Genomic DNA, 17,144 nt, shown 5'->3' with positions numbered 1-17,144 from the left:
ACTTACTCTTGCCCAAATGTTTGTCTCTTTTTCCCGACCCCCCCCAACTGTCTCCTCCTTTCTCCTCTCCCCTCCCTACCTCCCTCCGGGTGGTAAGTGGGCAGAGGCAGGCCCCAGCTTTGCTCTGTGATCCCAGAGTAAAAACACACACACACACACACACACCCCAAAATGAACCTACACTCCATCTCCTCCATACACACTAACTAAATGTAGCCTAGTGTGTAGCCTAGTGTGTTCCCTAGGAGAGTGGCCTACAGAAGAAGGGGACCAGTATAGGGCGGGCCGGTCTAGAACCATCACATCAGTAGTAGGAACGGCTGTATTAAAGAGGTTGCCATTCACACAAGGAAGCCCTTGTTCTTTTGAATGCGATGAGGGGCATAGCTAATATGAGACAGACGCCACAGTGTGCCGGACTCATCAGGAAGCTCACTTCAGACGGTCCATGGATCTGTGGATGGCCTATTAGCAGACCTCTCAAGTGTTCCATTAGAAGTTGAGGTATGGTTACACACAGAACCAGCATCCATTAGACACTGGCAACATCCAACAGAATACTAAACATACTATGAACCAAACTGGAAATCCAACCAAAAGCTATTGCAAGGCTGTGTACACATTAGGCCAACAGCGCAAATGTTTGTTTTTCCTGCAGGAAAGAGAGCTAGAAGCGTATTAAATGTGCATACTCACACTTCAAACCCAAAAGCTCCCCAAAATGTTACAGCAACATGCAGTGCAACGTTGTTTCTTGTGTTGGTCTTGTCATGTTCTGTGTGAATTGGGTCGTTATGAATTTATTGCATAAATGTCCTGGGAAAAATAAAGTGAACTCTATACCATGATATGTTTATAGTTATGTTGATGTGCTCCTGCGGGGCAGGCAGCATGTTAGCCTTGATGGTTCATTTTTATCCTACTAATACAGAGAATCTGGCCCAGCTAATGTGATGATTGTGGCACTGAACCATGCCAACACTGGCTCCCCCACTGACCCAATATGTAGCAGCAATGTCCATCTCCCATCCTTGATCGTCCCCTAACCAAACCCAGAACCTGAGTCCTGCACCTGCCTATGCTTTGCTGGGCAGGCTGGCTGGGGTTCCCCCTACCATCCACCAACACACAGTCAAAGCCATCCCTGGTCAAAACAGGACCCATTTAACAGGAGTAGGCAGAGAGAGCTGAGTGTGTGTCAGTGTGTGTGTGTGTGTGTGTGTGTGTGTGTGTGTGTGTGTGTGTGTGTGTGTTCTTGCCTGCTCGCTGAGAGAAGCATCTAAACACTCCCCTTATGCCCTAGCGCCACTCAAGCTGTTCCACGAGCCCGTCCAACACACAGGCAGATGGGCAGAGAGAGATGGGAGAGAAGCCTCGCTATAAGTCACACTAACTAATGAGCGGCCAGGGATGGCTGAGTAGACTCAGCGTCTAGGCTCCGCTTCAGACTCCAGCTAAATGTCAAGCTGGGATTTTACACCCAAGACGGCTCTTTGGAGTACTACTGCTAAATGAAGTGAGACCTAAACCCACTCACCTGTTGGTGACTATTCTGTCATTTTGTTCTGTCCTGTGTCGTCAGTGTGTAATGTACTACCTTGTCCTGTTCTAGACATCAGATGTGCGCATATGCGTGTTGGTGGGTGTGTGTGGAAGTATGTGTATGCATGTGGGCGAGTATGTGTGAGTGTGTAAGAGGTAAGGAAAAAGGCTTGGCTGCTCACCGGCGTTGGAGATGCGTCTCCCTCTCTCCCAGTCCATCTGCTCTCTGTCCAACTGCTGCTCCTGGTGAGTCTCTCGCTCCATCCTCTCCCTCTCCTGCTTCTCGCTCTCCATCAGCTCCCACTCTCTCTCCACCCGCTCTTTCTCCAATTGCTCTCTCTCCGCCCGCTCTCTCTCCGCCCGCTCTCTCTCCGCCCGCTCTCTCTCCAACTGCTCTCTCTCCAACTGCTCCTGACGCTCACGCTCCAGGCGATCCCGTTCGACGCGCTCCACATGCTGCCTCTCGGCGCGCTCCCTCTCGGCGCGCTCCCTCTCCCTCTCGGCGCGCTCCCTCTCTCGCTCCTGACGCTCACGGTCTTGACGTTCCCGTTCACGCTCCCTCTCCAGCATCTCACGCTCCAGCCGTTCCCTCTCCTGGCGCTCATGCTCAAGCCGCTCGCGCTCCATCTCCTTCTGCCTCTGAAGCTCCTGCAGCTGCCTGCAGGAGAGAGGAGAGAAGAGGTTAGAGAGAGGAAGAGAAAGGGGGTTGATGAGGAGAGACCACAGAGGAGGAGACACCCGATGAGGAGAACTAAGACAGGGGAGAGCACAGAGGAGACACCCGATGAGGAGAACTAAAACAGGGGAGACCACAGAGGAGACACCCGATGAGGAGACCTAAGACAGGGGAGACCACAGAGGAGACACCCGATGAGGAGACCTAAGACAGGGGAGACCACAGAGGAGACACCCGATGAGGAGACCTAAGACAGGGGAGACCACAGAGGAGACACCCGATGAGGAGACCTAAGACAGGGGAGACCACAGAGGAGACACCCGATGAGGAGACCTAAGACAGGGGAGACCACAGAGGAGACACCCGATGAGGAGACCTAAGACAGGAGAGACCATACAGTCAAGAGAGGAAACCATAGAAGAAAAAGGAGAGACCATACAGGATAGTGGAGAAAGCAGAAAGAATAGAGGAGTGGAGAAGATGGGGTAGTCTAGCGGTTAAGAACATAGGGCCAGGTAACTGAAAGGTCGCTAGTTCGAATCCCCGAGCCAACTAGGTGAAAAATCTATCGATGTGCCCTTGAGCAAGGCACTTTACCCTTTATCCTGTAAAATGTCAATGAAGAGATGAGGCCCTGACCTCGTTTCACACGCTGGCCTAACGCACCACGCAGACCCACAGGCAGTGCTGTCACTTGGAAAAGGCCTTTTTGTTATTATATAAGCTTGTTGTCATTATGTAATTACTGTTCTGTGCAAGACAAACCGTTACGCAACCATAGCTAGCTCTGCACATGTTGTTAAACACAAAATCAAATCAAATGTATTTATATAGCCCTTCTTACATCAGCTGATATATCAAAGTTCTGTACAGAAACCCAGCCTAAAACCCCAAACAGCAAGCAATGCAGGTGTAGAAGCACAGTGGCTAGGAAATACTCCCTAGAAAGGCCAAAACCTAGGAAGAAACCTAGAGAGGAACCAGGCTATGAGGGGTGGCCAGTCCTCTTCTGGCTGTGCCGGGTGGAGATTATAACAGAACATGGCCAAGATGTTCAAATGTTCATAAATGACCAGCATGGTCAAATAATAGTAATCACAGTGAACAGGTCACAACAATGTCTTCTTCTGGCTACAGCCTCTCATTCTGTAGTGATAAGGACAGAACCTGTCTGTTATTCAGCTTTTACTGGCATTTACTGTATAACATTCACCAAATACCAAAACGCATCAGCTTGTTCATTCCAACTAGCTCTGCTGAGGTCAGATAGGAGCTTCCCAGGTTGGGAATGACTTACTTCTGCAGTGAGAAATCTCATCACTAGAGGGCAGCATGCTGTAGTAAGAGGTGAGGCAGGCTGCCTCCTGGGGTAGCCTGCTGTAGCTCACTGACTCTGGCTGGTTGGCTGCAGCTCCAAGCCATTTCACAGACTCTTCTCGCTCTCCCAATATCACTACCATCAAGGCTGTGACTGGTACCCGCCCATTCTGTGGGGCTTCATCAGCCTCAACCAGGCCTGCTGTCAAACATTACCCAGACTGTCATAATAACACTGCAGATCCCCTATCCATGACCATCAGTTTGGGACATTTTGGATTGGGTCACATCAATACAATTGAAGCCTTGACCAAATTAACCTGTGGTGCTTCACTTGTATAGGGACAAGCTGCAAGCCCTTTTCCCTCAGTCACTCCTTCAACCTTCCTGTTCAGGTTGAATCATCAACATCAGTTTCAAATGCTATCTGGTGTCACACCTCCCCCTCGCTCCATCTGGCCAGGAGCGAGCTACACACCCCTGCTCCACAATGATGTCACAGCCAGACACCCCCCTCCAGGTACACCCCCTGAATACCCCGCCAGTCAACTTCCCATTGAACCCCTCCTACTTCCCTGGCCCTGCATCCCCTGGTGGGGAAACATCAAGTCTCCACACACCCTTTAGAGAGGAACATGATGGGAATCAAACGCTTTCCTGCCCCAAAACAGGCCTGGAGGAGTATGATGTCCTATCACGTGGTGTAAACGACTTACAATACACCTGTTTATGAATAACAGCACTCCTCTCCCCTTTTCCTATAAGTGCACTGTGTGTGTCTATTCTACACTATGTGTCAAAGTGGAAACCGGCACAAATAAACCCTCAATGTGCCAAGTCAGGGGATTACAGGTTCAATCACTCTATGTTATTCACCCAGAATGATTTCATGGGCTCTAGTGAACTAAGACTAACGATTTACTGGAAGGCAAACAGTCACTCTACTCTTTTTGATGGAGCTTGAAAAAGCCTTGAAATAATCCATCATTAACATACATAGGTTAAGAATGACATGAAAATTATTTCAATGTTACTTAAGACTGTAAAGCTTCAGCTAGTAATACAGAAACAGTATTATGGGCCCAGGCAGCAATCCACTCTGTAGGCTAGAGTAACCAGAGGAAAGGCTGAGAGAGAGTTAACAGATTTAGTTGGTGGAGATCCTCTCTCTCCCAGAACCAGCGTGGAAGCGGCTGAGGAGGCTTTCACTAGCTGTTGCCTCAGCCAGGCTTCCCCCAGTACCACTGACCCCATTATCCATATTCACCAGTCTCACTCTACAAGGTGTCCCCATATCACACTGTGCTGTTATAGAAATGTAGCTGTACCCAGCAGGCTCCCATGAGGACAGCTACTCTCCTCGCCACTGGTGCACTTCATAATGAAACTAACTTGTTACAGCAAGACAGGGAGCACAAAACAGAGCACTACCGTCCTAACTTCACTAAAGCCCCAGTGCAGCACTCATCTACCTCTTCTCCATCCTCCCACGCCTCCCCCTCCACTACCTCCCTCTCAGAGTTAATTAAAGAGCAGGAGTGTTGTACTGCTCATTAGGCGCCGGGCCACTAGAGGTCTGGAGGCAAGGTATCTGGCTCGAAGGACCAGGGGTTTCGCTATAGGATAACATCCCCTTATCTCCACGCTGACATAGTTACAGTAGGGAGTACAGCAGAGAGTCTAGTATATAAGGTAGTGTATGTCTGCGCTAAGATAAGAGGCATTACAGTGATTAGCATATACTCCACCCCGGGGGCAGTCTGCGAGGGGCGGGGGCAGCAGCTCCTCCACAGAGAGTATCAAACTGTGACAGGAGTGCTGACAGTGCCGGAGACTGCTGCACAAGCAGAAGCCTCTTTAAAATATCACATTTCAAATGTAGAATATTATCAGTATGCCCGAGGTTAAATGTAGGCGGGATGGTGTTGAGAGCGGCAGGAAGAGTTGATTATGCACACCACTAGAACAAATGACGGGGTTAGAGAAGGTCAGTGGTGGATGATGCAATTGACGTGCAATGTCAATGACGCCTATATGGAGAGTGGTTACACCGTACAAAACAGAGTGAAACTGTATACAGGCTTGGGTAGTAACGGATTACATGTGACAAGGATGAGGAAAAACAACAAAAAATGATAATTGTGCTTGGTTCATAGAACCGGTCTTACGTCAGTAACCTGCAGTTGCCACTAGATGTGTTTTGTGTCGTTTTCTCTTCCTGCAAATGTTGCTCTATTCTTTGAACGGTTTAAGCTACAAAATATTCTGACCCCATCCCTGAAAGATAAGACTCCCTCTACAATGCCCACAAGCAATAACAGAGTGGACAAGACGAGGAACTAAATCAAACTGGGGGGAAAATAATGTCAATTATGATGTTATATTCTACCTTGAAGATGATACAAAAATATTGCCTGGTGAGCTTCTGAACTTCCCAATACCTTTCTGATGCATTTCAGTCACTTTAAACCATACTACCTTCAGCTGGAAATACTGTCAAAACTGTCAGACTGATTTGTAATAAACTGTCATAGCTACAATTTAAAAAATACAACATTGTCCGTTGATTACATTACGGTTTTTACATGGTGGGGTTTGGCGAATAAAAATAAAAAATCTAAATGGGATCAGGGCCCAAAAGGTTTGGGAACCCCTGCTCTATACGGAACAAGGCTTCACCAAAAAGGGAATATGTTCTACAACGTAGACCTTTGATTAACTTTGGTAATGGTGACACGACATACCTGTCCACAGCAGTAGTTCAGACTATTTTCATCTAGAGTATTTATTGTACATGTAACACTATCTGACACACACTGAATTCCCTGGCATACGAGACCATAACATTCCTACACAACACACAGAGGAGAACAGTTATAATAAGCACTAGGCCTCACCATGTCTGTTAGACGAGCTGGCGTGGTGAGAGGAGGTGGTGGTGAGGAGGAGCTGGAGGGGAGTCATAGGACAGTCTGCTTGCCATTCGTCAAGGGGATAGCAATTTGTTTACATCCAGTTTAACTTTCAAGGAAGGGACGTCATGTTAAAGTAATGTTCTCCTTGAGATGAACATGGATATACAGTACCAGTCAAAAGTTTGGGACACACCTACTCATTCAAGGGTTTTTATTTTTAGTATTTTCTACATTGTAGAATAATAGTGAAAACATCAAAACTATGAAATAACACATATGGAATCATGTAGAAAGCAACAAAAAAAGTTAAATCAAATTAGATTTTATATTTGAGATTCTTCAAAGTAGCCACCCGTGCAAAAACAAATGATAGTCCCACTAAGCACAAACCAGATGGGATGGCGTATCGCTGCAGAATGCTGTGGTAGCCATGCTGGTTAAGTGTGCCAATTCTAAATAAATCAGACTGTCACCAGCAAAGCACCACCACACCATTACACCTCCTCCATGCTTCACGGTGGGAATCACACATGCGGAGATCCTCCGTTCACCTACTCCGCGTCTCAAAAAGACACGGCGGTTGGAACCAAAAATGTCAGATTTGGACTCAAGCAAGTCTCTTATTCTTATTGGTGTCCTGTAGTAGTGTTTTCTTTGCAGCATTTTAATCACGAAGGCCTGATTCACGCAGTCTCATCTGAACAGTTGATGTTGAGATGTGTCTGTTACTTGAACTCTGAAGCATTTAGTTGGGCTGCAATTTCTGTGGCTGGTTACTCTAATGAACTTATCCTCTGCAGCAGAGGTAACTCTGGGTCTTCCTTTCCTGTGGCGGTCCTCATGAGAGCTAGTTTCAGAGCTTTTGCGACTGCACTTGAAGAAACTGTCAAAGTTCTTGAAATTTTCTGCATTGACTGACCTTAATGTCTTAAAAAAAACACCTTTTTGGTTAGTACATGATTCCATATGTGTTATTTCATAGTTTTGATGTCTTCACTATTATTCCACAATGTAAAAAATAGTAAAAAGAAAAGAAAAGCGACATGGGGCCATGCATTATCATTCTGAAACACACTTCTCCAGCGTGCCAGTGGCCATCGAAGGTGAGCATTTGTCCTCTGAAGTCGATTACGACGACGAAGTGTAGTCAGGTCAAGACCCTGGTGAGGATGATAAGCATGCAGATGAGCTTCCCTGAGACGCTTTCTGACAGTTTGTGCAGAAATGTTTGGGTTTTGCAAACCACAGTTTCATCAACTGGCTGGTCTCAGACGATCACACAAGTGAAGAAGCCTGATGTGGAGGTCCTGGGCTGGCGTGGTTACACGTGGTCAGCAGTTGAGAGGACGGTTAGATGTAATCCTCTAAAACGACATCAGGGGCGGCTTATGGTTGAGGAACAAACATTGAATTCTCTGGCAACAGCTCTGGTGGACATTCCTGCAGTCAGCATGCCAATTGCACGCTCCATCAAAACTTGAGACAGCTGTAGCATTGTGTTGTGAGATAAAACTGCACATTTAGTGGCCTTTTATTGTTTCCAACACAAGCTGCACCTGTGTAATGATCATGCTATTTAAATCAGCTTATTGATGCCACACCTGTAAGCGGATGGATCATCTTGGCAAAGGAGAAATGCTCACAAACAAGGACGTAAAGAAATAGGCTTTTTGTGCCTATGGAAAATGTCTGGGATATTTTATTTCAGCTCATGTAACATGGGACCAACACTTTACATGTTGCGTTTATATTTTTGTTCTGTGTATTTAGGGATGTCAGTTTTGAGTACTAGTGTATACTGCACCCATAGCAGAACTTTCATTACATTCCAATATAGAATCTTTTTGGGATATGACAACTATAAAACTCACAGTCTAACAATACAATGTATCATCACTATTAGGGTGAGCCAAGCTGGAGCATTAACAATACGTATCCGTCTTGCTGAGGGAGGGGAAGGCAGCTCCCTGCAGGTCCTACTGAACACAACAATGAGACCAGATCAGAAATGATCAAAGGATTCCTCAGCTCATGTCAACACACAAACACTTTCTCAGGAACCCTACATGCATACCGAGCCGGGTGGGAAAAGGTTGCTATGTACATGACTTCCTCTCTCCCATTTAAGGTATTGAAGGCTTCAAAGATGTGAAAAACCTTGGTGATCAATTTACTGGAGTCTCAGTTCCTGACATGCGTTGCCTGGGGAACGGTTGCTAAGGGAGTGTAGGCAGCACACGGCCTGAATCCGAACATTTTTCAACAACTTACTTCTGCCACGGACTCAAAAACACAAAAAAGCTTTGTCAGTATTTTACAAGAAAACGAGAATCGCTTGAATGTGCTGTGTTTGACAAATTAATTATTTAGACAGTAGGAAATCAGTGCGGAGGAGGAGGACATTACAGTATGAAAGTGTCAGAACGAGGGCAGACTATTAATACAGACAAAATTAGAACCAAGGTTGGGACAGGAGCAAGGGCTGGGCGATATGGCCAAAATATATCACAATATTTTTCTAATTTCTGACGGCATGGCGGTATTTTATGTTTCCGAATAAAAATTCTCAATATGTTTTATGAGTAGTGCATAACCCTTGAATGGCAACAAATGAATTCGGAGTGCTTTTAAAGGGCTTTCTCCATTCTGATGGTTTTATACTCAACCAAACTAGTACAAAACTGATGAAGTAGTACAATTTGTACAACTTTTCATTTTATTAAGCACTCTATCATAATATCGTCATAGACAGTATTGCAAAAATCCATACCGGTATGTGGATCCACACTGGTATACCGGTATTCACGATATAGTTGCCCAGCCATAGCAGGAGCAGATGTTAGACAACATGGTCTACATCCAATGAAAATGCCAAAATACAATTCCGCACTGAAGAGTGAGCATCTTTGGAGTGGTCTTGAGAACTAATTGCACACAGTCCGAGCTTTAGGGTGTAGCGAAGGGAAGCAGAGCCGCACAATCACAAAGCCTGGCAAGCCCCCAGTCCAGTTGGTCAGAGAAGCTTTCCTCATTGGCCTGGTCTGAACAGTTCTGTATCAGTGGACTGAAGCCCAGTTAGTCCATATGGAGCTACTCTATAAATGACTCCGTCCAACTCTACAGCTTCACAGTTACTTCCAGATGTCGGATCAGGGGCCTCAATTATAACCATTGTATAAATTTCACACTATACATCTGCGTGCGCCTTTAAAAAAATTAATAAAAATGATATATATATATATATATATATAAAAATAGAGCTTTATAAACTTGGCGCACACCATACACATGTTTCCCGTTATAAATCTGACACGTCTTTAACCTGTGCATGCGTGAACGAGCATTATAACTCCGCCTGGAAAACACCCTGCATTCACCTTTTATGGAGACTTAATGCCATTTATTTGCTGTATAACCTGGAACATTTTGAATTAGGCCATGTTAGTTTCTAATAAACTCTGCAAAAAAAGAAATGTCCCTTTTTCAAGTCTGTCTTTCAAAGATAATTCGTAAAAATCCAAATACCTTCACAGATTTTCATTGTAAAGGGTTTAAAACACTTTCCCATGCTTGTTCAATGAACCATAAACAATTAATGAACATGCACCTGTGGAACGGTCATTAAGACACTAACAGCTTACAGACGGTAGGCAATTAAGGTCACAGTTATTAAAACTTAGGACACTAAAGAGGCCTTTCTACTGACTCTGAAAAGCACAAAAAGAAAAGATGCCCAGTGTCCCTGCTCATCTGCGTGAACGTGCCTTAGGCATGCTGCGAGGAGGCATGAGGACTGCAGATGTGGCCAGGGCAATAAATTGCAATGTCCGTACTGTGAGACGCCTAAGACAGAGCTACAGGGAGACAGGACGGACAGCTGATCGTCCTCGCAGTGGCAGACCACGTGTAACAAGATCTGCACAGGATCGGTACATCCGAACATCACACTTGCGGGACAGGTACAGGATGGCAACAACAACTGCCCGAGTTACACCAGGAACGCACAATCCCTCCATCAGTGCTCAGACTGTCCACAATAGGCTGAGAGAGGCTGGACTGAGGGCTTGCAGGCCTGTTGTAAGGCAGGTCCTCACCAGACATCACCGGCAACAACGCCGCCTATGGGCACAAACTACCATCGCTGGACCAGACAGGAATGGCAAAAAATGCTCTTCACTGACGAGTCGCGGTTTTGTCTCACCAGGAGTGATGGTCGGATTCGAGTTTAATGTAGAAGGAATGAGCCTTACATCGATTTGGAGGTGGAGGGTCCGTCATGGTCTGGGGCGGCGTGTCACAGCATCATCGGACTGAGCTTGTTGTCATTGCAGGCAATCTCAATGCTGTGCGTTACAGGGAAGACATCCTCCTCCCTCATGTGGTACCCTTCCTGCAGGCTCATCCTGACATGACCCTCCAGCATGACAATGCCACCAGCCATACTGCTCATTCTGTGTGCGATTTCCTGTAAGACAGGAATGTCAATGTTCTCCCATGGCCAGCGAAGAGCCCAGATCTCAATCCCATTGAGCATGTCTGGGACCTGTTGGATCGGAGGATGAGGGCTAGGGGCATTCCCCCCATAAATGTCCGGGAACTTGCAGGTGCCTTGGTGGAAGAGTGGGGTAACATCGCACAGCAAGAACTGGCAAATCTGGTGCAGTCCATGAGGAGGAGATGCGCTGCAGAACTTAATGCTTACTTAAGTTCAGGGACACATTATTCAATTTCTGTTAGTCGCATGTCTGTGGAACTTGTTCAGTTTATGTCTCATTTGTTGAATCTTATGTTTATACAAATATTTACACATGTTAAGTTTGCTGAAAATAAACGCAGTTGACAGTGAGAGGACGTTTCTATTTTTGCTGAGTTTACAAAGAGCAATGACAAATTTGATCAAATGTTTTTGGAGGTGTTGGCAGAATGTTATCTTTTGCAGTAACTTAGGCTGTATTTGGAAAAGGACTGTGACAGTTTCTGAAAGACAACAAAATGGCAAATTATTGTGGACATGTCAGCTCTTCTCACTAACAGCTACATTTTTATGTTTTTAAAAAAAAATTATCAACAACAAAAAAAATCATATCACCCATTTGCACAAAATACTTACTTACCAACCACTAGAAAATGTGCGTGCGCATGGTCTAAACTCTGCGTCGAAGTAATGACATTCTCACACCAAGTTCAGTTTTTATAAATAGTAAGTAACCTTTGGGAGAAAATTGGCACATGGTTGTTTTGGGATACATTTTGTATTTCATCACACGAGGCCCCAGAATACTAGTCAAAGCCAAGGAGAGGAATTGGTTTTGTCCAACAGCAGCCCTGTGTGTTAGACAATAACAGAACACAAGCACTATACATGTAGTCTGACACAGCTGCAGGCGCTTGATACCATCCCTCCATTACTGTTATTGTGTGATCTCAACTACTGTTACCATGCGATCTCAACCACATACCGTATGATCAATGTTAAGCAGCAGATAAATGCTCCTCATTCGCAGCTTGTCTCTAAATGATTATGTCAATCGGGTACAGAGCACCACATTATTTCCAATCTCCCTGCATCAGTATGGAGAATATCGTCCTTTTGTCTCACCACCTGACAGATGCTAGAAGCAGGCACAGTGCTACAGTCAAACGGCTATGGTCTCACACCAGCTACTTAAACGTCCCATTATACTCTTTTAATCTAATGGTGGGTTAATACTGGGTATCTCTGCACCTTTAAAGAGGCATCTAAAAGTCTTGGCTGTAGCTAGCTAGCAACATTAGCAAAGTAAGCTGTAGTCAAATATTGGCTACCTAGCAACCGGACATAATTTCCAGAGGCAGTGGAAACACAATTTGAGCTAGCCCACCAAGGCCAGCCCTACCTGGATTGACGTCAAAGTGCCAATGGAAACTGGGCTCAAGTCAGCTGGGCCTCTTGCTTTCTCTCCCCATCCCTCTCCTTTTAATTTGACTTCTGATCCCTTGATCCTTAGTATTTTATGAAGATATTCCAAACAGAGAGGAAGCAGCAAGGTCTCTCCCCTATCTGACCGAAATAACTTGTATGTATATGGAAACTGGTATGCATGTATGCAAGCATGACATTGATAGATGTGACTGGATGTAGGCCTATAGTATAGGCATCTGTTGTTTTCTGAGTGTTTTGTCAGTACGGGACCATTATCATTTATTTATTCTAATTTTAAATGAATGTAGTTCTGTCCTTGAGCTGTTCTTGTCCCTTACGAAAAAGATTGCAGTCGGAGTGCAGTATAACTTCTGTACAATGCAGTATAACTGCAGTTAAAGTGCAGTAACTGCAGTATGCTGTAAATACTGCATCTAAAATAACTTTTTTTTACTACAGTAATTTTGCAGTGTAACTGCAGTTACAGTGTAGTATAACTGTGGTGCTAGGCTAATTATTCTGAAATTACTGTGTCTAAAATACCACCGTCGACTCGAGAGGCTCGTACTGCAATCTTTTATTTGGAAGACATTTACAATTGAAGTCGGAAGTTTACATACACTTAGGTTGGAGTCATTAAAAGTCGTTTTTCAACCACTCCACACATTTCTTGTTAACAAACTATAGTTTTGGCAAGTCGGTTAGGACATCTACTTTGTGCATGACAAGTAATTTTTCAAACAATTCTTTACAGACAGATTATTTCACTTATAATTCACTGTATCACAATTCCAGTGGGTCAGAAGTTTACATACACTAAGTTGACCCTGCCTTTAAACAGCTTGGAAAATTCCAGAAAATGATGTCATGGCTTTAGAAGCTTCTGATAGGCTAATTGACATCATATGAGTCAATTGGAGGTGTACCTGTGGAGATATTTCAAGGCCTACCTTCAAACTCAGTGCCTCTTTGCTTGACATCATGGGAAAATCAAAAGAAAATCAGCCAAGACCTCAGAAAATAAATTGTAGACCTTCACAAGTCTGGTTCATCCTTGGGAGCAATTTCCAAATGCCTGAAGGTGCCACGTTCATCTGTACAAACACAAAGGGACCACACAGCCATCATACCGCTCAGGAAGCAGATGCGTTCTGTCTCAGAGATGAACGTACTTTGTTGTGAAAAGTGCAAATCAATCCCAGAACAACAGCAAAGGACCTTGTGAAGATGCTGGAGGAAACAGGTGCAAAAGTATCTATATCCACAGTAAAACGAGTCCTATATTGACATAACCTGAAAGGCCACTCAGCAAGGAAGAAGCCACTGCTCCAAAACCGCCATTAAAAAGCCAGACTACGGTTTACAACTGCACATTGGGACAAAGATCATATTTTTTGGAGAAATGTCCAATGGTCTGATGAAACAAAAATAGAACTGTTTGGCCATAATGACCATCGTTATATTTGGAGGAAGGGGGGGAAGCTTGCAAGCCGAAGAACACCATCCCAACCGTGAAGCACGGGGGTGGCAGCATCATGTTGTGGGGGTGCTTTGTAGCAGGAGGGACTGGGGGACTTCACAAAATAGATGGCATCATGAAGAAAGGAAAATTATGTGGATATATTGAAGAAACATCTCAAGACATCAGTCAGGAAGTTAAAGCTTGGTCACAAATGGGTCTTCCAAACGGACAATGACCCCAAGCATACTTCCAAAGTTGTGGCAAAATGGCTTAAGGACAACAAAGTCAAGGTATTGGAGTGGCCATCACAAAGCCCTGACCTCAATCCCATAGAAAATTTGTGGGCAGAACTGAAAAAGTGTGTGCGAGCAAGGAGGCCTACAAACCTGACTCAGTTACACCAGCTCTCTCAGGAGGAATGGGCCAAAATCACCCAACTTATTGTGGGAAGCTTGTGGAAGGCTACCCGAAACGTTTGACCCAAGTTAAACAAAAAGGCAATGCTACCAAATACTAATTGAGAGCATGTAAACTTCTGACCCACTGGGAATGTGATGAAAGAAATAAAATCTGAAAGAAATAACTACTATTATGCTGACATTTCACATTCTTAAAATGAAGTGGTGATCCTAACTGACCTAAGACAGGGAATTTTTACTAGGATTAAATGTCAGGAATTGTGAAAAACTGAGTTGAAATGTATTTAGCTAAGGTGTATGTAAACTTCCGACTTCAACTGTATTATGTCATGTTTCATGTGGACCCCAGGAAGAGTAGCTGCTGCATTTGCAATAGCTAATGGGGATTCTAATAAAATAAAGTAGTGTTGCAGACAGTACTAAGCTTAACTGTACTCCGCATCCATTACACAGTCTATTTCGCTCACCTCCAACACAACATGAGGCAGAAAAGAGAGTAGAGACCAAGAGCCTCATTTAAAAATGTTGCGTAGGCACAAAAAGCATGCGCCACTTTAAACAAACTTTGGGATTTATAAAAAACAAACTTGACGGGAGAATGTGCGGTCCTCCATGGACACTGACCCATACGTACGTACATAAACTGGAGAAATTAGAAACTGCGACTCCGATGGCAGAAGGAAGAAACTCGAGAAACGCTTTGAAATTGATACTATTGTGTAAAACAAATTGAAATATTACTTCTCACGTACTATATATGAAGAGTTCCCTGGACTGCACAACAAAAAAAGCACAAAAAACATGATTTAGGATAATAAATACAAATGGAGATATCCGTTTTTGCAAAAGAACCCCTAAAATATGTTGTTCACTTTAATCGGGAATCATACTTAATTGGATCTGTAATTATTAAACAATACTTGCATATTATGAAATTTATACTCAAATAAGGTGAACAGTAGGACAACTTACGTTTAAACTGATGCCTCAGTCAGGCAGATACGAGTGCAGTTTCATATATTGTTATCACATGTTCGTTGCGCAGAACTGTCAATGTGATAATGGTCCTGTCATTGTCAGTTACAATCAGGGTAATTACCACACCTGAAGGTGTTACGCAATTCGGTAGCTTCGACAATCAAATGGGTGGGTATAAAAAGGCATGCAATTACAATGCGTAATGACGCACAATGGCTGCTTTGGCACTGTTGGAAGAATTGGCGAATGGAATAATTCAGAGAGAGCGAATTTTCAGAGACCAGCAAGATTTACTGGCCAATGAGTGGCTTATGAGCCGGTTCCGATTACCAAGAGCTGTTCTCTTGGATCTCTGTGCTGTCGTGGGCCCAGCTTTACAGAGAAGCACCCGCAGAAACCAAGCCATGCCTGTCCCACTTCAACTCCTTGGCAACCTCGTTAATGGTGTCGATGGAGTCTCTTTGCGTTTGCAGGACTGCATCTGTGAGGACATGGCCGCTGGAGAGTTGTGACGCACGAGCTGCAGTGGAGACACTGGGGCTGGGCGCACTCAGCTCCTGCTCAGCGGCAGCACCACCGACCCCGCTGGAACACCCAGCGACTAAAAACAATAGAAAATAACTGTTTCAACACAACTTGAATGCATTTGGTTTACTCTTTTCAAACGAAGGAATACTAATTACATGCCTGGATCATCCAGTGCGTCTTGCATGTCCGTGTCCCCCTCCACCTCCGTCACTACTTCACTCAGGGATTCCCCTATAACACCGGCAAGCCGCTCATCAAGGGGGTTGAGCTCCGGTGTCCCCTTTCCCCCGCCAGTGGCACAAACCCTTTGTCTGTGAAAGGCCTTTTGGCCTCCACTTTTATGTTGGACCACTTCTTATATATTTCTGAGAGGGTCCGACCTTCTGAGCCAGCAGCATTCACAGCGTCCCCCACATGCTGCCACTAACGCCTTTTTGGCATTTGTAATGCCCACACTGTGTCCACCAAACAATATATTTTTTCTGGCTTCAACCTCCCCTACAAGAACTTCCATTTCACACTGGGTGAAATTTCTTTTTTTAAGCCTTTGTCGGGATTTGCCGTCATTGTCGTCATGCAGTCAGTATGGATGAATATTAATTGGGGGCGGTTCACTGACTATTTACAGGCAACTATGGGCGTTAAAAGGGTGGGACAAGACGCTGGCTCACGTGCGCCAAATTTGGAGTTGATTGTGATTTATAAAGGGAAACCGGCGTGGGACGTGCGTGCGCACTGTGTTATAAATCTGAATATTTTTGTGCGTAAGCACTTTGTGTTCCGTCTGTACACCACCTTTTGACGTGAATCCTCCGCACAGTTTTATAAATGAGGCCCCAGCTCTGGAACACGGACACACTGGACCTCTGCATTACTGACCACAGAACAGTTCTTAACCCTGGGTGTGAAAATAGACTAGTGGTGCTAGGCTATTTCACTACAAGGCTCGATGATGGAGGGTGTAATAGGAAACTACTATAACCGAGAGTGTCAGTCATTTCATCATTGGGGTTATTTATAAAAAGGGAAGAAAACAACAGTGACCTTTAAAATACATCCATCTCCATTCTGACACTAAAGACTAGAATGTGAGGTCATGGTAAAGTATGCCTAACCTTCAGGCTAAATCTATGGTGGAAATATAGACCTCGAACAAAGTCCTTAGTAAAAATAAAAAACACTGTCAGGGTCGGACTGAAAGTACTAGGCTGTCCTCTGATAGTAAAGTGTGTGCATGTTCGCGATTGCGTACATGCATCCATGTGTGGAGGTGTTTCTGCACCTGTGTGTATTATTTTTTTAGAGAGTGCAGATGAGTGTGTGAGCCTGTGAGAATGTGCAGCCTAAAATCCATCCTCTCCACTCCATCTCTCCAGGGTGAGCCAGGCAGGATTGTAGTGAGTTT

At 44.7% G+C, this 17,144-nt stretch overlaps 1 protein-coding gene across 1 annotated transcript in view; it reads right to left on the bottom strand.

Annotated features, from left to right (window-relative positions):
• The window catches only part of enah (ENAH actin regulator), a 115,969-nt gene that overhangs the window by 16,994 nt on the left and 81,831 nt on the right, over positions 1–17,144 (bottom strand). Inside the window, exon 5 of the mRNA XM_082961484.1 lies at positions 1,725–2,200. Within this exon, the coding sequence (XP_082817610.1) occupies positions 1,725–2,200 (476 nt within the window). The remainder of the gene's footprint in view (positions 1–1,724; positions 2,201–17,144) is intronic.

The sequence above is a fragment of the Salmo salar genome, chromosome 15 (assembly GCF_965601325.2).
Source record: "Salmo salar chromosome 15, fSalSal1, whole genome shotgun sequence".
NCBI classification, from domain to species: Eukaryota; Metazoa; Chordata; class Actinopteri; order Salmoniformes; family Salmonidae; genus Salmo; species Salmo salar.
The sequence above is the reverse complement of the archived record's forward strand: the minus strand, read 5'-3'. Positions and strand labels throughout refer to the sequence as shown.